This window comes from Morus notabilis, unplaced genomic scaffold, assembly GCF_000414095.1.
Source record: "Morus notabilis unplaced genomic scaffold, ASM41409v2 Scaffold61, whole genome shotgun sequence".
Classification (NCBI taxonomy): domain Eukaryota; kingdom Viridiplantae; phylum Streptophyta; class Magnoliopsida; order Rosales; family Moraceae; genus Morus; species Morus notabilis.
In genome coordinates, this window is record NW_010362732.1 from 252881 (window position 1) to 277284 (window position 24404).

Consider the following 24404-nt stretch of genomic DNA (forward strand, 5'->3'; position numbering starts at 1 on the left):
TTTGAATAATTGTTGTCGTTTTCTGTGTATGCCGATGTGCGTCCGTTATTTTCTAATTAAACGTTGCTGTTATGAAAATTAGGAAGAAAGAGAGAAATTAGAGAGAGAGAGTTTTAATCTTGTAAAGGAATACAAAATGAAGAGTTTTAGAACTCTATTTATAAGAAAATTTTCAGTACTATTTACAGTTACTATTTGTACAGTATTGACTATTTACGGTTACTATTTACACAGTAAGATTTTGACGTGAATAGTAACTTTGACTAACTTGCATAGTAATATTAATTGAGATGAACAGCTACAATTCATAACACTTCTCCTTAGATGTCCACCATTCATGATGTCTCATTAAAAATCTTGTTAGGAAAATCCTAGTGGGGTAAAAATCATAGCAAAGGGAAAAAGAGTACATTATTTATCTATATGTGTTTATGTTGTCTCATCAAAAAATTTGTAAAGAAAACCTAGTGGGATAAAACCACAATAAGGGAAAAAGAGTACAATCACGTAAACTCCCCTTAAAGTTGACATGTATAGTCCTTTATAAATCTCGCAGATGACGCATCTCGATACTGTGGATATGCATTCTGAACGTTATAGTGGGAAGTGCTTTTATGAAAAAATATGTTGGATTGTCACTTAATCGAATATATTGGATGTTAATATCCTTATTCTTTTCAAGCTCTTGGGAGAATGAGAAAAACTTCAGGGTATGTGTTTTGATCTGTCGCTCTTGATGTATCATTCTTTTATTTGAGCGGCGTATGCAACATTGTCTTCGAACAATACTGTTGAATCTGTGTTGATAGGTATCCCATAAGTTGCTTAGATGTGTTGAGTCATGGAACTCAGCCATAAATATTCTTGATTTGCTTCATGGAGTGCAATATCTTCAGCATGATTTGAAGAAGTGGCAACGAGTGTCTACTTCTGTGAGCGCCAATAGATAGCAGTTTCTCCACATGTGAACACATCCAGTTTGAGATATGGCTTTATATGGATCTAACAAGTAGCCTGAATCTGCATAGCCTATTATCTCTTGTTTTGATCCTTTAGGATAAAGCAATCCCAAATCAACTGTTCCTTTAAGGTAACAGAATACATGTTTAATTTCGTTCCAAGAGTGTCTACTTCTGTGAGCGCCAATAGATAGCAGTTTCTCCACATGTGAACACATCCAGTTTGAGATATGGCTTTATATGGATCTAACAAGTAGCCTGAATCTGCATAGCCTATTATCTCTTGTTTTGATCCTTTAGGATAAAGCAATCCCAAATCAACTGTTCCTTTAAGGTAACAGAATACATGTTTAATTTCATTCTAATGTCTCTGTATAGGAGATGAGCTAAATCTTGCTAATAGATTAGTAGCAAAAGCTATATCTGGATGGGTACAATTAACAAGATACATAAGAGCTCTAATTTAACTCAACTATGGTACTTCGGCACTAAGGACATCTTCATTTCCATCTCAATGACGAAATAGATCCTTTTCCTCATCAAGTTGTTGCACCATCATCGAGAAACTCAATGATGCGCCTTTTTCATGATCTAATTTGTATTAGTTGTTTAATGGATGAAATATTCCATAAGGCAAACGTTTAATCTGCAGATCGAGGCAAAGCTTTATTTTTCGAGATCCTTCATCTCGAAATCTTTCTTTATATATGCAACAATTTCTTTGAACTCTTCAAGAGTCATAATAATATTTAAGTTATCAATATTATATACAACAGTGATAGCTAATCAATTCAGACTTTGATCATCTCATGAAAAATGCATGGACAAATAACATTGTATATGAAACCTTCATTTGAGAGATATACGCTAAGATGATTATGTCTCATACATCCGGATTGCTTTAGTCCATACAAAAATCTTTGTAGTTTAGTTGAACATATTTCTCGAGATATTAAATTAAATGCTCCAGGAGTCTTAAGTCCTTTATGGATTTCATATAAATGTCACTTTCTAGTGCTACTTATAAATATGTAGTTACCACATTATTAGGCGCATATTAAGTCCTTTAGAGACAATCAGGCTAATCACATACGCAAAATAACTGCATCCTCCACAAGAGGATATGTCTATTCACAAAAATCTATTTATATCCCACAAGTTTCACAGCTTCAGGCGTGATGACAATAGATCTAAATACTTTACGCTTATTAAGCAAATTTAATTAAGCTTGTATAGCGTCTTTCCATTTTGGCCAATTACTTATACATCGATACTTTTCGACGAAATTTGGTTCAAGATCCTCGCTTTCTTTCACTATATCAAGTGCTATTTCAAATGTAAATGCATTGCCGATAACAATCTTATCATCGTTCCATTCTTTACACGTACGGATATAATTTATTAAGATCTCAATATTTTTAGTATTTCAGATACCTGGACCACTTCAAGGGTCTTTATGTCAGTTGCTGGTTCTCGCAATATGACCTCTTTAGGAGCGTCAATCCCTTCAGGAGTGCCAGTTCGTGTAACTTTTCCTTTTTTCTCTTCTGCGGATTTTTATCCTTTTAGAATTGATTAGTCTACCATGCTGCAAGCATGCCTTAGACTCATTTGCTGCTATATTTTTCAAAATTTTCACGTCAGGGACATCATTATGAGCTGAAACATTAGCAGCTGATGTATGTGTATGTGATTTAGTCACTTTCTTTATATCAGTAAATGCACCTAGTAATTGATTTGTTGAAGTACTTCTAACTTACATTGATTAGTGCGAGGAACAAAAATGCATTCCACAAAATTTCATTTTGTTTTTCCAGCCTTTTTGTTTCTACCCCTTATGCTGGAAATAATGTTTTATATTCAAATCAACAATCCTTGCTATAGAAATACAATCCATTAGGGATTCAAGAAATTCAATTATGCAAAGGATTTCAAAACCTAACATAAATTTCCAACTTTCTTTGAGTATCCATCTTAGTGTGATGTGGTGGAGCAATTAGAACATTTATTGCGCAACTAAAAACTATTAGATGAGAAATATTTTATTTTTTACCAAATGTCAATTGTAATGGGGAATACTTATTACAAACACCTGGTTTGATGCGAATTAATACAATAGTATGTAAAATTGCATGACCCTATACAGAAATAGAAAACTTTGTTCTCGTTATTAATGATCTAACAATTTGTGAAAGGCTCTCAATCAATGATTCAACCGAACCATTTTGTGAGAGCAACAAAGTGTTTAATAATACTCTCAAAGGACATTACAATTACTAAAGGCTTGAGATGTAAGCTCACCAACATTATCAATGTAATGACTGAGAAAATTCTATACCTTAAATAATACAATTTACGTATTTAAGCCAAGGATTTTCCTAAAAAATATTATGTGACTGAAGGATTTATGGAATTAATAGCTGTATTCCTAAATTCTGTAGCAAATTAGATCGATAAATTATCGTCGTACTTTAAGGCGGAATAATTTTCAGTACAAGTATAGTTTGAGAATCTTAATTTCAAGAATCTCCAAGCATAGCACAATGTTAGCAGCGTATAAAAAACACACTGACATTTTTAAAAAAGAGAAAATCCTTAATTGCTAGACAGCTAGGTTAAAGTCGCAAGATAAATACTCATAACAGAAGTGTACAATGTGAGCTCGGGAGTTGACACCGTTAGAAACAACGTCATTCCCGGGATAGAATGCAAAAAAGTTAAATTTAGAATTTGTTCAGTCTAGAATTGATTTCAAGACTTTAAACAGTTCAAGATATTACGCGAGTAAGAATTTAATGTAATGTCGAAGTAGTTGGGAATTAATATTAACCTGTAAATAAGCAGTAGAAAAGGGACCGTCGGAAACTAGAATTTCCTGTCGGCTAATTTACTTACCTACAGTCAGTATAAGTTTTTGCAGTTGCAAGAGAAACCTAAGAGAGTGGACAAAAGTACAAGGGGTAGGATTTATTTTTCTCTCTCCCATTCTCCACTTAGCCGGCCATGTATAGTGGAAATAGAGCTCAAATTTGGCTAGTTGAGTATGATAGAAGGTTACATGTTAAGGTGATGTGATGGTAGTGGTTGAAGGAGAATTAATGGTAAATTTACTTCTCCTTTTCTCCTTCCATAACCGGCCAAGAAAGGGGGAATTGAACCAAAATTTGGTTGATTGAGGGTGTTGATGTGGTGTTAAAAAAATAATTTCCAAGTTGCCTATAAAAGGAACCATCATAGGATAAGCCTCATTTTTTTTTCTCCTAGTTTTTTTCCCACACTCAAAATCCGGCCACACCCTCCATTCTCTCTCAAATATTTTCTCTCACTCTCCCAATCTTGAACCACTAGCAAACCATAGAAGAAGAAGAAGAAGGAGATCAAGGGATTCTAGGAGGAAACTAGTCAAGCATTCCTCCAAGGGTAAAAAAACTCTAAATCCCCTCTTTTTTCATGTTTTAGTAAAGTTTAAAATGTAAAAATATTCCTCTTAAATTTCCTTAAACTTTCTAGTTCCAAGCCATTTACAAATCTTAGAGGAGTTCAAAGGTTTTCAAGAGAGAGAGAGTTCTTCAAGGGTAAGTTCTCAAACTCTTCTCCATTAATTTCTAGCCAACTTTAAGCTTGAATTTATGGATGTAAATTTGTGGTTCTTGAAGAAGATGTGTTGTAATAAGGGTGTGTGAGTTTTATGTTAGTTTTGTGAGTTTGAGGTTAGTTTGATTAGCAATATGTGGTATGTTTATACTTAGTTTAAGTTGCTTATTTTGGGTTGAAGGAGAAATTTTTCGGTTACTTTGAACGCGAAAATGAGGACCCTAGAGCGAGATTTTTCAGTATTTCTAAACTTGAACTCATAGATCTCGATGTTTTGAACATTTTCTGTGACTATGACAAAACCCAATTTTAACTCTAAAAGCGAGTTTGAAGCCAGTTTGTAAAAAACAGACTGGCTGCCCAACACAATTTTAGAAAAGAAAAAAAAAGATTTGCTGCAGCAATCCTACAGCATTTTAAAAGAGATTGCTGCAGCAATCCTAAAGTAAAAAAATTGCTACAGCAATATTAAAGATTGCTACAGCAATCCTATAGCATTTTTAAAAAGATTGCTACAGCAATCCTATAACATTTTTAAAAAAGATTGCTACAGCCTTATTAAAAGATGCTACAGCAAACGAAAAAAAAAACATCAGCCACTGTTTTCAGCCAAACGAGGCCTTTAGAGGCTGAATTTCAACTTTATCCAAAATTGACAATTTTAGATCTCGACGAGACGAAGAATTGTCGCGAAGAACAAATTTTTGAAATCCAGATGCAGTAAAACACAGATTTCAGAAACTGTACAGTGTTAACAAAATAAAACTAACACAGTGTTTGTTTTAACAAAAAATTATCAAAGAACCCGAGACGTGATTTCAGTAAAACACAATGGCATTAAACATCATTTTAACGAAAGTATTCGTAAAGAAAGTTTTCAAAGAAAAAAATGTTTTCTTTAAAGAACATAGTGGTTTATCGAGCGCGTTAGCCCGACGGGCACTTACGAGCCCAATACGTTAGGTCCTTAGAATTTTGAGGATTTAATGTAGGTCCAATGCCCGCATTGATTTAAGAGACTCCAGTTGAGTTTAAATTTCAGCGGCCTAAGAGTTAGAATGTCGTGGATAAGTTTCTAGGCTGAATTGGGCCTTAATATCATAATAAGTCCAATGAGAAAAATTATGGAGAATAAGTTACTATGTTGGGTAAATGATTTTCAATCTAGACATAAGAATGTTAAGGGCAATTAAGGAAAATAAGATTTTGAGGATTTAATAAATTGATCCTTATAGTAAATTATCCTTCAGTAAAGGAAAGGAATACATGCCTTAAGTAAATGGCTAGATTTCCTTCATAAGCTGCTAAAATAGAATAGCAAATGACATATAATCTCACACTCTCAATGGGTGTTCATTTTCAGAAGTAAGCAAGTAAGAGAATAGGATGTTTGGCGAAGAGTGGATTCCAGCTCTGTAAATCAGGTAAGTAGGAATCTCGCCTACAGTATGAATAGATTTTAAAGAAAAAGTTACACATGTTATATATGCATGTTTATGCTTTAAGTATTATGTGCGATGCTATGTCATGCTACATACACTTAAACAGTGGACATGAATTATATGTGTTTGAGTACATTTCATGTTACAGTATGCTATGCTATGTCATATTGCATACACCTTAATAAGTCAAGAAGAACTTATAAGAATAATCTAAGTTGAGTGTCGTACCAGCCTCCAACTCAATGGAGGTAACTCAAGCTCCGCAAGGGAGAAAAGAAAAAAAATATATAATAATGTCCTCCGACTCAAGGGAGACATTCAAGTTATAATTATGGTGTCGTGGGGGACCTTTCATACCCTAATGTCCCAATGATTGCGCGCAAGTGGTACGCGAGCACTTGGGCCCATAAGAAAGAAAGATAAGATAAGATAATAAGATTATGATAAGACATCATAATTAAGCATAATCAGCTCATGCATATTTATTCATGTGTACTCACAGTTATTTTGCGAGATATAGTTCCTACTTGCTGAGTGAAAGCTCAATTAGATATGTTCATGTTGTAGGTAAGAAACCTATCAGCAATTCTTGAAGGGCAATGGCGAGCGGCGGACGAATGGTGGAGATGGGAATGGATACCGCTAACATTCAAATCTTCCGCAGTAAGTTTAAGTAAAACCATGTATATGTTTATATGATTCAAAGGTTTCGAGCATGTGTGTTTAAAAAGTATATGTACATATGTATGTTAGGAAAACTGAGGTTGTAGCTAATAACCCTAGTTTTGAGTATTTAAGTTTTAGAACGTTGCAATAGTGCATGCAACAAATAAACGAATTTTAAACATGACGATTTAAATAATTGATTTTAAAATGACTTTAAAAATATACTTAAATTTAAGATTTATCTCGAAATCCGTTTTAAAGCCAAATTGAATGGACTAGTTTTAGAAAGGCTTTTGAAGAGTATTTGAAACAAGAGTTCAAACGCTGCTCCGTTTGAAAGATATTTCTAGAAGATTTTATCTTAATTGAAATTAAGAAAAGCTATAAGAAATTTAGTGATTCATTCTTTTGAAATTATTGTTACAAGTTATAAAAGTATTCCTTCTTATATTTAAAAAAAAAAAAAAATGTTCCACAAATTTTAAGAAACCCTAGTGAGTACAAGTTAAAAAGTTAAGCTACGGTGACGGCCTCCCAATAGGGTCGTCACAATCAAGTCTAACTTTCTTGATTGTGCATAATCAAAAATTGTGCTCATAATCTAATTAACTTAACAAGAAATCTTGCAAATGCTAATTGCGAGTTGATAATTGACAAATATAAGACCTTCTACTAGATGCATATATCAATACCATAAAGTATCTAAATGGTTCACACTGTGGGTATATAAGCCCACATATCACCTTGAATACGTTCAAGAAATGTAGGTGATTCTGTTTCAATTTTAGCTGGTGAAGGCCATGTAATTAGTTTACTAAGAGAACAAGCTTCACATAGAACTTTATTCATTTGAAAGATCTGTTGGCCTTTTAATAAATGTCCATGTGAACTTTCTACGATTCTTCGCATCATTATTGAACCAAGATGACCCAAATGGTCATGCCATAGGATTAATATTTGGAAGTTTTTCTAATATGTACTTCTTTCTTTGTACATTAGTAGCTCAATACATATATTTCTCATTCCCTTTAGTTTCAGATTGTGTATCATATTCATTAAGATATATGTCTTTGAAACTCAACAAATTGCTTTTGGACTTTGGTGAAAACAGAGCATTATTTATGGAAAACTTTGTTCCATTTGGCAATATAAAACTTACTCTACCAGTCCCCTCAACTAGATCTACAGGACCTGATATTGTATTGATTATTATATTTACTAGTTTTAAATCAGAGAAATACTTTTCAGATTTTAGGATAGTGTGCATTGTACCACATCTAGAATACATATATCGTCGATATTAACTTTGAACTTAGCTCCATTCATATTAAGTTGAATACAAAAGTAATAATAATATCATAAAAATTTCATGAATTTTAAGAAAATGCATAACATAGGATTTTATATAAAGAAGTAGAACATACATAGAACAAATCCAATACAAAAACAAAATGCAATGTAAATTTATTAATCTTGTGAAGGTATATAAAATGAAGAGTCTTGGAGTTCTATTTATAAGAAAATTTTTAGCACTATTCACAGTTACTATTTGTACAGTATTTACTATTTACAGTTACTATTTACACAATAAAATTCTGATATGAACAACTTACACAATAACATTGACTTAGATAAACAGCTGTTATTCATAACAGTTGTCGATTTCTAATTTCGTTTTTAATTGTTATTGTGGCTGTCTATGTTAATATTCTTTTTAAGTTGATGTCCTTTCCATAATATTGGGTCGTTTTAATATGTTGTCGGTTTTTCAAGTCATCATCATCGTTCAAATTATTGTCGGCTTCACATTGTTGTGTTTTGTCGTTTTCAGTGTTGCCATTTTCTGCGTTTGTCTCTATTTGTCGTTTTTGGATTTTCTTCCATTTTGGGTCATCGTAATTTGTCGTTTCGTAAAATTGTCATTTTCTTTGATGTTTTTTGGTTCACTTGATGAAGCTTACTCATTTCATGTCCTCTTTATTTTCGTCTTGATGTCGTTTATTAACTAATGACATGAACTATTTTTATTTGTTTTCGACAAGTATAATCAATCTATAATCTTTTTCTCTTTCCTTTTTTTCCCTCGTATGTAATAATAATAACACGACGGAAGGAAAAATACAAGTTTTCAACTAATGATGCTCGCACGTAAAACCGGTTTCTACAATTTTGAAGGATTTAAGCTCTCTAAAAGCCATTTCAAAGAGCATCTGTGGCAAAAATCATAATGCTAAGCTATGATATGCTTGTGATGTTAACTATTAAGCTTAGAGAAACGTGTCACTATGGAGCATAAACAAAACAAGTACTTGGACCTGATTTAAAAAGAGTATTCGATATACAAAACAACAGTTCGGAAACCCACTGTCTCAGCAAATACGGGTTTCAAACTTCAAGTTGATGCCCATGGTGAAAAGTTCCTGGCACAGCAGCTTGGCCCCATAAGGCACATTAACCCGAACGATGTCATCAGCTGACTTGCAGATCCGGCAATAGGGACCTCTTACCTTCCGGCCACCCATCAACGATCGCTGGATAATGTTCGCAACATTGTGGCATCTGTGGCAAATGTGCATTTGAGAGGAGTCACTGAGAGTAAAGAGGCGCTCATGCAAGTTGGCTGATGCACCGTGAGCTAATAAACAATCTCGTTCCATCTCACCAAACTTGACCCCACCAAAGCGCTTGCGGTCTGCTACAGGCTGACGAGTTAGAGGGTGGACCGGACCAGTGTTTCGGAACTTTACTTTGTCTTCGGACATGTGAACCAGCCGCTGGTAGAAAGTTGGCCCCATGAAAATGAGGGAACGGACCATTTCACCAGTCCGACCATTGTATACTCTCTCATTTCCCCATCTTGAGAATCCAGCCCTGTGACACATTACACAAATTTTTGAATCAAATCCAATTCTACCATTCAGGGAAAAATGTATAACACGCACTTAGCCCAAAAGAAAAGTTACTTGTGAAGCTGCTCTGTGATGGCATCAACAGAGGGAGTGGAGAAAGGGGTGGCATGTCTCAGCGGAATGCCCTTTGCTAAAGCAATCCCCTTTCCTAATGCAGCCTCCAGGAGTTGACCGGGAGTTTGTCGTGACGGAAACGCATGAGGATTGATGACGATGTCCGGAACGATTCCTTGGATTGTAAAGGGGAAGTTCTCTTGGGATTCCAAGTATCCCAGAACACCCTTTTGTCCATGCATGCTTGAGAATTTGTCTCCGAGAATTGGCTGACGAACCTGCACCAAGAAGTCAGAAATGTAATTAATGAAAAAGAAATTTGTCTTTCAGTAAATTTATCAGAACAATGAGAGTAGGTGTTAAATAATAACATAATGCTTACTTGCATCTTGCAAAGATTAAAGGCAAAGCGTTAGCTACCATAGGAATATGAAACTATCTATAAACGTTCGTTATAAAAGCTTAAAATACCTGTCTTAGAGACACCACAGCGAAGTTTTTCCCGTCGTCATTAGAGGAAAGCACAACCTTCTGGACCATTCCCTTCTCAGTGTGCTTCAGTTTAATACTATGATCGGCCCCTGATTCAGCGCACCTCCCTATAACTATATCACCACTCTGTAGGTTTGCACCAATAAAAGGAAAACCATCGTCATCGAGGCTATCAACACGTCCATTCTTACTTGGTATCTTTGCAAAATTAAAGCAATCGTCAGGCTTCCGCCTTTTGTCGGTTGATTCCTTATTGTCAACATCAGCCTTATAACTTCTTATGTGCTCGGATCGGAACATACCACGTTCCAAAGAAGCACGATTCATCACTATGGAATCTTCTTGATTGTAACCTAGATGAACATTGACGGCAACGATGGCATTCTGGCCATTGAAGCATTCAAACTTTGGAATAAATCCATTTTGACTTGGGGCATAACCTCGTTTCCCAAGACAATCAGACGTCATTGTTTGAAAGAGTGGTCTTTGTGGATAGTGTAATTGGTGAGAAAGAGTATCCACTCTGATATCGGGATTTGTCGTAGGAAAACCAATCGCTTGTTGAGAGTGCTTCTGAGCTTGGTAGAGGACCCTCCTTGCATGATCATGATTTGCAAATGGTATGATTCCACAGCTTACACTCAACAGAAAAGACATGTCTAGTTCGCAGTGTGTATAGTTGACAGGCTTCCCCCCATCTTCCATGAAAAGATATTTGATACCCCATGCAGTTCGACAGTCTTCTTCCTCTTCAGCTCCAATAAGCTCAATTATTCCCTTATCGAGAAGGGAATGGAAGGTATACTTCCCCTCCTTAGATGGTTTAATCCTATTCAAATTCTCAACCACTAAAAGGGGACGTAAAATTCTTCCAGAATCAGAAAATATGCGCACTTCCCCATGCTGTTCATCTCTTTTAATTTCAACCTACAAGACAAAATCGGTACTACTTGGCTTTAAAAGCAACAAAGAAGAATTGCAAAGAGAAATAGGATTTTCCTCTTTTATAAGTTTAAACAGAACAAGGACCCGAATAGCAGAGAAATGAAAATATGTGAACAGCAAGCAAGACAAACTACAAACTGCAAACATTTACAGTCTAGATGTTTTAACGTATAGCATAGAAACGAAAAATATGTCAACAGCAAGCAAGACAAACTACAAACTACAAACATTCACAGTCTAGATGTTTAAACAATAAACATTTTCTTGCCTCGTTATAAATAATCTATGGGGGGGAATATAGTACGTTCAGAAAATTTATTAACGGATGCAAGGATATTAGACATTGCATTAAGGCAAGTGAGATGAAATTTATGATGTTTCTAACTGTCTCTCAACTCCAGAACATGAAAATAAGAATGGTTTCAAAACCAAAATTCAAAGATGATATTTCTCTATGGAGAAAATTTAGAGAGAACCTGATGTGGTAACTCATTTCTGCGCCGCTTTCTCCTCAATTCTGTCACAAAGGCAAGGGAATCAGCACAAACTCCAATCCAATCCCCATTTAGAAAAACTTTATGCTTCTCATGCAGTGGCGTATAAGTATCATTCGCTAGATTCTCCATGCCGCTATCGCACAATGTGGAAATGAGAGATTCCGCAATGTTTATACTTACTAACCCAGTAGCAGCCAAATTTTTTACAAGCCCACAATTTTCACCATCAGGGGTCGAGAGAAAGCAAACCTTTCCCCAGTGGGAAGGATGTCTGCATCCAAAGAATTAGTCAATATTCAATCATCCTAGGATCATCACACAAGCAAATTTAGAAGCAGTATTGTTCTATTTATAACCCCAATATGCAATAAACATACAACAATAAAGTTGAAACACAAACAAGCTGACAAGACAACAGGTGATCTTTTTGAAAGCTACTCACGGGTATCTAGCATCTCCAACTTTCCCTGTGTACTGAACTTGCTGGCGTGTTTTCCTCATATCCACCACTGTCTGCAATGGATTTGTACGTCCAACATTTGCAACTACCCCTGAAATTCTTTCAGTCTTCTTGAAAGGATGACACCATGCTCCAGTTGAAAACGCTCTGGAAAGACCATTAGTAACTATAGAAGCATCCAGGTAAAATTCAATTTGACGCAATCCCTTATCTCCATAAAGGTCCCTCTGCAAAGCCTTAGCCGTGCGTTTCCTTGCATGTGACACTTGAGCCCTCAGCTCTCGCTCTAGCAACTCACCAGCCAAGTCCAGTCTCTTGTTTCTAAAATCATCCTTGTTATTACATTTTCTACGACCGGTAAAGGCCTGCAAAAGGCACTTCACCATATAACCTAAAAAGCGGGCCTTTTGCAGCATACCTCTCAGATTCGGAAACAGAAACATGTCAAGGCACTCTTCAGCACTTTCTCTTGGCGGAAACTGAGTTTTCTTAATATGTTTCTCCACAAAACCAAGAGCTTTCTTCTGTCTACGAAAGCCGGCACATACCTCATCCGAAATTTGGATTGAAGGAAAAAGTATATTTAAAATGCTGGCATCATCAGTGGGAAAATCAATGAGATCCACAACTTCCTTGTCAGATGAGACGCCAAGGGCAAAGAACAAAATCCACACAGGAATCTCAGTTGACAAAAAGTAAACACAAAGGACATCCTTCTCTACTGTAGTGTCTTCAAGTCCAGATTGCGCTAATCTAAGAATCAATCTATTCCTCTTAACTTCTGACTGGTATGCAACTGTAAGATTCTGATGACTTGTAATCCAGAGTCTTTTCCTACAGATTTGCTCCTGGGCAATAAATGTCTGCATTGTAAATGAGAAAACTGTTATTATATTCAGCAGAACACATATATACACATGTGTGTGCATAGCGTAATGCCACCATCAAAGTGAAGGCAGCAACAAATGAAAAACTAGAAACTCCACACTATACAGAAAAACAGCTACCCCAAATGATCCTCCCAAAAGTTCACTACCAAGGGAAAGAATAGCAGTAATCTAAAAACACACCTTCTCTGCACCCTTGATTATAAAATATCCTCCGTGATCAAAGTAACAGTCTCCTTTCTCAGCATCCTTCATCCAACAAAGGTCAGACTTTACCATCACCGGGATCCTCCCAATCATGACATCCTTGTCTTCAGTACTTATAATTTCCTTGTCAAGGAATTGCTCTTTTCCAGTTTTGAATTTGTCACTTCTAACGAGTTTTTGAGTATATACCTGGTAAAGTCCATCTTTATCAACCACAAATACTAAGAAAACGCTCAAATTTTAAAAATTGTTTCAAAGTAATACCCATTAATCTGATTACAAAGCCCACAAAAACAAAGAATAGAAACAATTATCCATATGACAACCATCCATCTCCAGAAACAATTAACAACTATATCCAAGAAGCAACATAAACACAGACACATACCTATAAAGAGGTGATTTTGCCACACAATATATAGACTCAAGCACAATCCTCTCCATTTATGAAAAGCTCCCCATTATTGGGGGACATAAATAAGTTTAAAGGCACCTTAAACAATTTATCAAAAAGCAATTTAGACACCTTTAACAGTTTAGCACAACATTGCACACATAATGTAGAATTTGTGTCAAAATTAGATTACAACAAAACTAGTAGAGAAATGTGGACATCAGCAGCCAAACAAAGCAAATAAAATTGAACAAACATTTACACACAAACACACACACACAGACACACACACACACACACACACACACACACACACACACACACACACACACACACACACACACATCTATATAGAGTTTTGACTTTATTAACCTCGATATGGACATTCACTTTCATCCTGGATGAATACGTCATGTTTTGAAGCCTAGCATGTCTAGGCAACAAATTGTACTCCTTATCCTTGTCGGCACCGCCCCAAAAGCTAGGCAGATCAAGTGTGACCTTCCCAAACCTTACTAATGCGTATCTCCACTCATTCTGACGCTTCTTTGAAGGGTCATACCCGGGCTCAACAATGAGATCACCAAAAGAGTCAAATACTTTCTGCACACCATTCCTGATGAAATCATTGTATGAGTTGATTTGGTGACTGATGAGACCATACTCACTGAAGAAAGACGTTGATGCCTCCTTGCAAAAATTCTGCAGAAATACTTCCCCAAGTTCTTTTATGCTTGTTAATTCATTGAACTCTTCTTCATCATCTATGTCCATATCGACTGAGCCTGAAAATTTTTCTCCCTTGCTGCTCATAGCTACATCTTCCTTGGCATCTGATGATGCCCCCATTGTACTAAAATCTTGAAAACAAAATCAAAGTTGATAACATGGAAATTAGCAATGTTTCACTCACAAAAAAAAAAAATATATATATATATAATATAAATAAATAAATAAAAACCCACTTTACTAATTGTAACACGGACCAGAAATAATTAACCAAATGGGCTTGACAAGAAAATAGAAGCAAACCTTAAAAACTTTTTTTGACCCATTAGTGGCACAAGCTTTCCTTTTTCAACAATAATACAAAGAAAACAACAAACAAGAGCAAAATGTTTGAAAGCAGCCCATAAACTATGAGCCCTAAAATCCTATATCATTAACCCGAACAAATGATCCTAGAGAATACAGAATATTTTCCTCCTTCCCTATCAGAATGTGTTTTTCAATCGGCAAATGATATTAGTAATGTTTTTGCTACGAAAGCAAAGAAGAATCTACATGCAGAAACCCATATAGTTCATCAAAGTATTTCCCATTGTGTAAAAACACTTCCAATATGTCAAAACGAAGAACACATGTTCTCTAAACAGCATCAAACCATTCCGTACACCAAAACCCTGGCGCAAAAAAAAAAATCCTCATGCCTCAACCCAAAAAATAGGAAAAAACAGTTTGATCGTTCTTATTTTATGATTTTTTTTTTTTTTTTTTGGCCTCTAAAACAAACCGAACTGCTGCCAAACCCAATTCTCGTAGGACCTTCCTCAGAAAAAAAAAAAAGATAAAGAGTGTGAGAGACGATTGTTTTTGTAAATAATGTTTACACATGATCGAGAGAGCATCAGAAAACAAAGAAATGGGTTCAGAGACGGACACTTACAGTGAGTGAGTTTCGGTTAGCAATTTGAACTAGAACCCAAAACCCCTTTACTCAAAACGATTCTATTTGCTTAGAGAAAAGGCCTTCCCTTTTCTATAAATATATATATATATGGAGAGAGAGAGAGAGAGAATGTGCGTAAGATTTGTGGGTCTTGGCTCTCTCACTCACTCACTCACTCACTGGATTTGAGGAAAATGGAGCTGTTTCTTCTTCTTCTCCTTCTTCTCCTTCTTCTTTTTTCTTTTTTTTGGGAGAGTGTCGCTTCTTTCTGACAGTCACAGTACCCGCACGAAAACTCTATTGGCTCCTTTACCTGGGTCTAAAATGACGTTTATGCCCTCCCTCGTCTCCGGAGTACCGGAAATACCGGCGTAGATTAGAAAGCGAATAACGAACAGCTTGGGGGTGAGATCGTAAAAGTAGAGAGTGAAATGGATTGTACGGATATTTGAAAGGACGCATGTGTCCCAGGCTCCTAGCAAAATGGCCGTTGCGAAAAGATTTTGAAGGGCCATTTCTGAAATATTAGAGCTGAAGTGTTGACGCTTGAAATTTTGGGGTTCTTGAATCTTATTTTTGGGTTAATCCAACAAGTAGCCCCGAGATTTTACTCTCAATTCTATTTAGTCCTTATAGTTGTATTTAGTATGAAGGTTGAAATTAGGATGATTTTAATTTTAGAATCAAAACGTGATTCATAATTTGAATTTGAGGTTCAAATTATAATTCTAGAACCGAAATCAGAATTAAGAATTTGAACCATCTAAAATTGAGAAGGGGGCAGTTTTATTTTTTATGATAGTTCTGATTTAAAACATCACATTAAGGTTTAAATCATGAATCAGAATCATTCAAATCAAATATTGATTTTAAAGAACCATTTTTTACTTTTTGCAGACAAACAAAAGTTTGCATCAGGATCATAGTTCTAGGTTTAGAACCCTCATACCAAACTCGTCCAACTTTTAAAATGCCCTACTGTTAGTCTATGAAATTTTACTCTGTTTTAGTTTTGGTGCTTTCATTAACTATGTATTAAGTATTTGACAGAATTTGTGTAAATTAATAGGGACTGTTTGTAAAAATTAATTTTTATTTTTCATATTGTTTTAATCCCTAATCTTTAGATGTTTTAAATTTTGGTATGTAATTTATCCATATTCCGTTAAATATTTAACACTTAACTAATGAAATAACTAAAATTGAAATAAAGTAAACCTCAGATATCAACTGTAAGATATTTTAAAAGTCAAAGACCAAAGTGAAATTGAAGATAAATCTCATGAATTATTTATGAAATTAATCTTTTTAATTTCTTAATTTTTAATCCCTTAAATCTAATAAAAAAATTTAAACAAATTTAATAAAATAAGACACATTACAATAATCTTATAAATTCATATGGTTAATTGTTAAAATTAAAAGATGAGAAAGTAATTTGTTAAACCACCTAAACTTAAGTTTAGGGGCAAGTGATAATTGGGATACAAATTCAATTCAGCTAATGTGTTCCTTGTTGACCAAAGGCTCGAGGATCGACAGGAAACAAAGGCCTTGTTTGTTTCGCTGATTCGAGTTTTACTACAGTAAAAAGCTTTCACATACAATTACATCTCAACTCGAATCAATGAAACGAACGAGACGTTAATTTATCATTTGAGAAATATTCGGGCCAATATATATATATATATATATATATATATAAAGACACCCCTAACTAATAAAATGACTAAAAAAGACAAATTTAAAAGAAAAGGCAACAAATAAAACAAAAACAAAGAAGTGTTTTCAACGCGCATCCCGTACACCCCATTTTCCAATGGCTTTCGCCCAAATTTCTTCCAAATCCTCCCTTTTAAATTCTCTCTTTCTCCCCCTCTCTCTACTTCCTCAAACAAGCAAATTTGTCCCTCAATTTTGAAGCACCCGTGCTTGTTTTTTCTTAATTTTTGATTTCTGTTACTCTTTCTCACATTCTTTCTCTTTATGTATCTTTGTGTTGCAGATAATATTAGTTCCGCAAAAACGAATTTATTTGCAGAAACACAGAAAACTCAACGAAAAGGAGACGACGCACAATGATTTTTTTTTTAACACAACGTTTTATGGTGTCAATGGAACTTTTTTGTTTTGGGATAGTATTAATGATTTGATTTTACACAAAACAAATTATTGTTGTGGGTGTACTGAGGTGAAACTACATTAAACCCATTTGGGTGAAGGGTACAATTGTAATAAAGAAATATTTTTTTTTTTAGAAATGAGGTGTGTTAATAAAAGAGTGGGGTGTGAATATAATTTCCATTGTCATTTTAGTGTCCATTGATCTCTATCCAATTGAAAAACTGTCTCAGCTTTTCTTTTTTCTTTTTTGCAATTATAATAATGTTCTTTTTCATTTATGTTTTGTGTTGTTTTGACCACGATGGTAAATAGATGCCTCTAACTTAAATAAATAAAGATCCAAATTGGCGGACCTTACATGGAAACCTGGCTTCTAGATTGTGGAGAAAGGAATGCTAAAGATATCTAAGAAAAACAATTTGCTTCTAGCATCCGAAATCAATAGTCAATAAAAGTAGAGTTCAATTTTGATTCCAATTTTCAATCCAGCCGACGTAGGAGGTACTCAACTTCAACATGTTTGGTGAGAGGCATTATCCATTCACCGTAGAGGCGCGAAACCATGGATGGATTAATCTTGTACTTTCCCTTGCTCTCAGTGCTGTTAAGGGTTACTTCCTGCGAAAATATCTTCGCCTTCTTCTCGACCCTCTTCTTCACCATCTCTTCTACAGCCTCAAATGTCAACAACTTCATCAGAGCATCTCTGTCCTGAAGATTTCATAATGTTACCAACTACTACATTAGAACATCATACAAAATGCCATGATCATTCTTGTTATTGAACCCCCATTTTCGGTTATAGTACCAAATCATCTGGCATAGCCAAACTAGTATCTAACAACAAACCAACCTGAGCACGAATTGCAGGCTCGTAGTCTTGTGGGGCATCCCTGAATTTCACCTCAGCTACAAAGTTTCCATAGTGAATCCTTCTAGAGATGGCCTGCAAGTAATTGTAATCCACCATCAATACTAGTATCAGTTTATTTCACTCATGATGGCTAGAAAGTTATGAAGAAAGTTATTTATAAAAACCATAAAGCACAACAGAATGTTAATTTAATAATTTATCATGAAAGTATTTTATCTCGAAAAGAAGACTTGAGGCCCGTTCGGTATATAGGTTCAAATCATAGTTCAAATCAATGATTTTGATTATAACTTTTAAAATTTAAATTTTTTGTGAGAGAGAATCAAAATTATAAATTTGAATCCGTGAAGAACCCATCTATGAAAGTAACCAGAGTCACATAATTGACCGACATAGTCGAATATTTTTTCATCTCAAATCAGTGACAGAAATTCAACACTTGTAGAATATCCAACACACAACAGGTATCTTTACCTGTAAGCAATTGAGGTCACTAGAGGCAGTTGATGCATAATTTCCATCATCACCTGGTTCGGTCAACAAAGGAAGCAATTCTTTGAAATACATATCCCATATTTGATCGTTCACATTGATGAAATCCGCCGCACGATGCAATACCTACAAAAGTAGTTTTTACTTTTTATTGTTTAAGAGCAAAATTAAGTTTACTTTTTTCCCAATTTTTGAAAAAAAAAAAAAAACAGAGAGAGAGAGAGAGAAAACTATCTGGTATAGATAATTACCAGTGGATAGTCATATGGTGGCACTAATGAAGGTGGCGTAACATCCGGGAAGAAGGGATGTTCTTCAGGATTTTGAAACCTACCAGCCTGCAAATAATTCTCATGTCATGTTCAAGACACGTAGCAATTTAAAGAAGCATAAATTGCAATATTAGGTTTTTACTCTCAATTGTACTGAAAATGTGTAGTTTATTATTCTTTTATGTAGGTGAGAAAAAATCAGTGTAATTAAAAAATTAATTTTGAATTTTTTTTAGAGAAAATACTGTGGTTGTGTTTAGAATTGATCCCGTTTTTATTTTTCAAATTTTTTAAAAAAAAATTAAAATGTTTGCGTTTGGCACAATAAAGACAAAAAACAGAAATGAAAACGATTTTTTAATTTAGTGTAAAATGAGAAAAAAATAAAAAACGGCTTTTAATTATTTTTCATTTTTTATTTTCATTTTATCATCTCTCGAGTAGAGAAAAAAAGAGAGACATTAATAAATTTTTTATACTGAAAATAATCTCTTAATAAAATTACTAAATACATTTTTAAAAATAATTTATATTTAAATTAAAATTATTTTTATTTTTATTTACATATAAAAAATTAAAATTATTTTAAAATGAATTCTAAATGCGTCATGTAATTTGAGTGGTAAAAAGGACAACCAAATGCGAATCAATTCGATTTCGAGAAGAATGGCATGCATGTTACTAATGAGCCCTGTACAGGTACGTGGGTGGGACATGCTCTGTTTGTCAAAGAAAAAACAGTAAACCAAATAAAGCCGAAAGTGCTTTGGACTTATATTTTCAGATTTATATGAACAAATAGAACTGCCCGTTAAATTTATTTTTCCCTAATTTTTGTATACATTTCTGTTTTCACGTTATTTTGTTGATCAAATGTCCGTTTCGTTTCGTTCACTGATTTAAGTTTTTAATTTAAATTAAGATGTGATTTTATATAAAAATTTTTTATTATAATAAAAAAATTAAATGTAATTATTTATAAAAAAATTTTATTATAACGAATCAAAATGAACGAGAAGTGCGTAAACGTGCAAAGATATTAAAGGCAAAAAGACGACAACTACACGCAACAAGTCTAAAAAAAAACAGAAAACAACTTCCAATCTGACAATTTTATATTTCAGAAATGAATAAAAAATAGAAGCCAGAAGAAAAAGCATATAAAAATTCACTATCAAAATCAAAACATTCATTTTTATTCGGAAAAATAAAAAATCAAACTTACCTTCGCCTGCGCGGCTTCAGTTTCCTTAACAATGAATTGAACCAGAGAACCACCGAATCCGAGAATGGAGGCCCGAGATTCATCGTAAGTAGGAGAATTAATGGGAAACTTGGCTCTCTCAATGAGATAGAAAATAATGGTGTCTTCTTGTCTGACCAAGGCGTCTCTGACGGCGTCGAGCGTCATTCCGGCAGCCGAATCGGAAGAGGCCTCCGTTTCCGCCATAGCCGAAAGGTCTCTATCACAAAACACCAAAAAAACCAGAATCAGTACCGCAAAAGCCATTTGTCTGCCAAATGATTGGACTCTTTGAGAGATGAAAAATGGTGGGTTTTAGATGTAACAAAGAGGATATATAACATCAACGGGAGAGAAAATTTTAAAGGCATGATTGGGTGGGGTGTGTGTGGACGAGCGTGGCACAAGCACGTTGACTCTGTTTTTTGTGCTCTTGTTTTAGGATTAAAGTTGACTCTTGAAATACATAAAAATGGAAAGTCAATCAGTATTAATGGGTGGAAAGAAGAGATTAATTACCAATTAATGATGAAGAACTGGAGGAGAAGCAACAACCTGTTGTTTGGGGGAGTTTTTAAAGTGATTGGGTCGGGAACTGAGAAAGGAGAGAAGGCGATAATGGGAGCCACAGAGGGATGAGGAGGGGTTTTATAAGGCGTTTGCGTGCGATTCCGTCGTGGCGTTTGCGTGGCTATACCATGAATTTGAGTGCGACCTCGCAAGTGACCCACACGTTTTTTTATTTATTTATTTATTTATAATTGGCAACACTACGGTGGAACTTAAAAAAAAAAAAAAAAAAAAAAAAGGGAAAATACACAAAATAACATATTTTATTGATCTTAATGAAGTATATAACATATTCTTCTAAAACTGTTCAATTATAGCGTGTGTGCAACTTTCATTTTAAAATAAATTTATTTTTTCAAATTTTCTTCACTCTCAGCCAACACTTTCCCCCTCTCTCCACCGCGTCGATCTTTCTCTCCCATATCGCCGGCCAAACTCCAGTATTACGAATCAAACCCCGACGAACTCAGGAGTCCTTGGAGATCGTTGTCTCTGACCAAGGACGACGAGGATAGATCTGCAGTTTGCAGATTAAGCATGACGGCGACGAATATCGACGCCTGGGAAGACCTCCTCGATCTGGTTAAGACATTACCGCCGCCATCGCTATTGCAATCTCTGTCACCTTCGACACAAATCCGCACAGGAGAAAACCTTGGCGGCTATGGATTTCAGTTCTGCCTCCTATGTGTATCAATATATCACTTCTGCCGCCGGAGATCGAGCACAACAGCAAAGCCGTCATGGAACTCTGTCTTACATCGCGTTGGAAGTTGTCTTCTCCGTCTCGGATCTCTGACCCTTCGCGAAGATAACAAATCTCCAGGAAACATTGCACCGAGGCTGAGGTCTGACGGGAGTTCCGCACCATTGTGAATCACGAGATCGTCCCTCTCTCTCTCATCGCCACCGCTTGTGTACAAAGCAAATTCTCTCCCGAACACTTCCACTACTCAGAATGAAGAATATGTGTGTGTTAATTTTTATCGCATGGTAGGATTCGTCCTTGATATGGTTGTGGGTGTATTTTTTCTAGATACGAATGAACTTGTGAATTTTGTCTACATTTGAATTTTGTGAATGAATTTCGTCTAGTCTTAATTTTAGAGAATCTGTATCTGAATGAATTTTGTGAATTTCGGGAGAATTTTGATCTGATTTTTGTACAATTGTCTCCACTGGATTAAATAGTGTATTTATTGGTAAATATGGTATTCACCAGTAAATATTGTGTTTTAACGGTTGCCGGGGTCGGTTACCGAATCTTCGGATAAATATAATATTTACTAGTAAAGATAATATTTATCAATAAATACAGTGTTAACGGTCATCGGAGTAGGTGGCTAAATTTTTTAATAAATATGATATTTACTAGTAAATACAGTATTTATTGATAATATATGGTATTTACTTGTAAATACAGTGTTAAACGGTCACCGAAATCGGTGATCGACTTTTCGGGTAAGTCTCGGATCCCTAACCCTTCGTGAAGATACTAGATCTCTAGGAAACATTGCGCCGAGGCGGAGTTCCGCACCATTGTGAATCGCGAGATCGTCCCTCTCTCTCTCTCATTGCCACCGCTTATGCACAGAGCAAATTCTCTCCCGAACACTTCCACGGCTCAAAATGAAGAATATGTGTGTTAATTTTTATCGCATGGTAGGATTCGTCCTTGATGTAGTTGTGGGTGTATTTTTTTCTAGATTTGAATGAACTTGTGAATTTTGTCTAGATTTAATTTTTGTGAATGAATTTCGTCTAGTCTTAATTTTAATGAATCTGTGTTTGAATGAATTTTGTGAATTTCAGGAGAATTTTGATCTGATTTTTGTACAATTGTCGCTACTGGATTAAATACTATATTTACTGGTAAATACGGTATTCACTGGTAAATATAGTGTTTTAACAGTCGCTGGAGTTAGTTACCGAATCTTCGGATAAATATGATATTTACTAGTAAAGACAGTATTTATCAATAAATACAGTGTTTAACGGTCACCAGAGTAGGTGGCCGGATTTTTTGAGTAAATATGATATTTACTAATAAGTACAGTATTTATTAATACATATCGTATTTACTTGTAAATACAGCGTTAAACGGGCGCCGGAGTCGGTGGTCGGATAAATATGATATTTACTAGTAAATACGGTATTTACAAGTAAATATAGTGTTAAACGGTCATCGAAAAACTGTCATCGGTCACCAGAAAACGGGCACCGGTTGCTGGAGCTAATCGTGAAAGCCGGCCGCCAGTCCCGGCCATGGTGGACTTGACTATAATCTATCTATTTTAAAAAATATGCTATAATTTACTATTTAAAAAAAATAAATGTTTACAGGGGAGGAATAAGGTGGAAAAAGAGGTTTAGGGGTATTTTTTAGTTTTTAATAATGTTTAAAACTTAAAATATTAAATTATACTATAATTTACTATGTTTCAAAAACATATAATAATTTACTAATCACTTTACCAATTATGTTATTTTCCTCTGGATTAATTTTTCAACGATCAGACATGTACATGTTCGCATTGAAAATTAACAGTGTGTCACACATAGCTATTCATATTACAAATCTGACCGTTGAAAATTAATCCAACAGTTAAAAGTAATGGTTCTACCGGTGGAGGTTTTTTAAGGGTCTCACGTTTAGAAATGCAACTTTTCTCTTGGATTAGCAAACACCTGTTCTTACTTTCTTAACTTCATGCCCCCTTTAGTTTCATAATTCGAAACACAACTCGAACTTTATGCTACAATATTTTCTTATACAAAACTTCAAATCTAATTTTTTTGTGCAACTATTTCCTCTCATATAAATTCACTACTCAACCCAAATTCTCAATGCGAACCAGCGAAATGAACAGGCCTAGGTACTCCAAACTCTCAATTGGTCGTAATAGTTAATACCCTTACTTTTCTTATTAACTGAAGTGAAATCTTAAGATCAAAATCTCTAGTTTTTTCTTCCTAATATTTCCAATTAGTTGTTGTCTTCCTAATATTTCCAATTAGTTGTTGTCATCCCTACATGAACTTAACTAAACCTTGGCTTCGAAGAAGTATTGCAACAAATCGAATTCGTTCAGCAACAGATAAAAAAGTTTAAAGAAATGTAGGTCGAAACAAATTGAAGACAACCCCTTACAGAGAAATTAAAGCATATGTGCCATAGGTGCACGCCATTCTTGGAGCATTGGATGCGGTTCTCCTATTTCTAAGCCTCCATGGTCGTGATATCATAATGTTTCGCATTCTAACTTATGAATCCTACAAGAAAATCAACCTAAAACAGCCTATGTGCGGTCACGTGACTGTTTTCTGTGTGTTATTAGACTTTATTAATAAGTTATTTAATATAAAAGGAGAGTTAGATAAGAGTAATAAGAGTTTGTTGTTTGTAGTAGAGAAGAGAGTTTTTTCTTTTTTCTTTTTTTAATTGAAAAAGCGAAGTGGGGACGAGAACAAAACTCAATCAAATATGGATATTTTTAATTATATATATATATTTTTTTCCAATTTGTGCCGTTATGGAGATGGCCCCATTTTTTTTTTTTTTTTTTGTCTTTGCCCTGTGTCGTCTTTTTATTGTCCGCTTCTTTCTTATTTTGCACTTCTTTTTCAAATAGACTTTCAACGATAATAATATTC

General features: G+C 34.8%; 2 protein-coding genes across 2 annotated transcripts; both read right to left on the reverse strand.

Moving 5' to 3' along the window:
• Positions 1-8949: 8949 nt before the first annotated feature.
• Positions 8950-15662, reverse strand: LOC21396391 (DNA-directed RNA polymerases IV and V subunit 2). Its single transcript, XM_010102727.2, has 8 exons — positions 15173-15662; positions 13879-14366; positions 13089-13301; positions 12001-12881; positions 11538-11829; positions 10096-11043; positions 9625-9902; positions 8950-9532 (listed from the first exon to the last, which is right to left on the reverse strand). The coding sequence occupies exons 2-8, from the start codon at positions 14353-14355 to the stop codon at positions 9031-9033; spliced, it is 3591 nt and encodes a 1196-aa protein (XP_010101029.1). The 5' UTR covers positions 14356-14366; positions 15173-15662; the 3' UTR covers positions 8950-9030.
• A 1391-nt stretch (positions 15663-17053) lies between these two features.
• On the reverse strand, positions 17054-20814 carry LOC21396393 (chorismate mutase 2). Its single transcript, XM_010102729.2, has 6 exons — positions 20700-20814; positions 20163-20400; positions 18917-19003; positions 18648-18791; positions 18153-18245; positions 17054-18010 (listed from the first exon to the last, which is right to left on the reverse strand). The coding sequence occupies exons 2-6, from the start codon at positions 20385-20387 to the stop codon at positions 17780-17782; spliced, it is 780 nt and encodes a 259-aa protein (XP_010101031.1). The 5' UTR covers positions 20388-20400; positions 20700-20814; the 3' UTR covers positions 17054-17779.
• Between the last annotated feature and the right edge of the window lie 3590 nt (positions 20815-24404).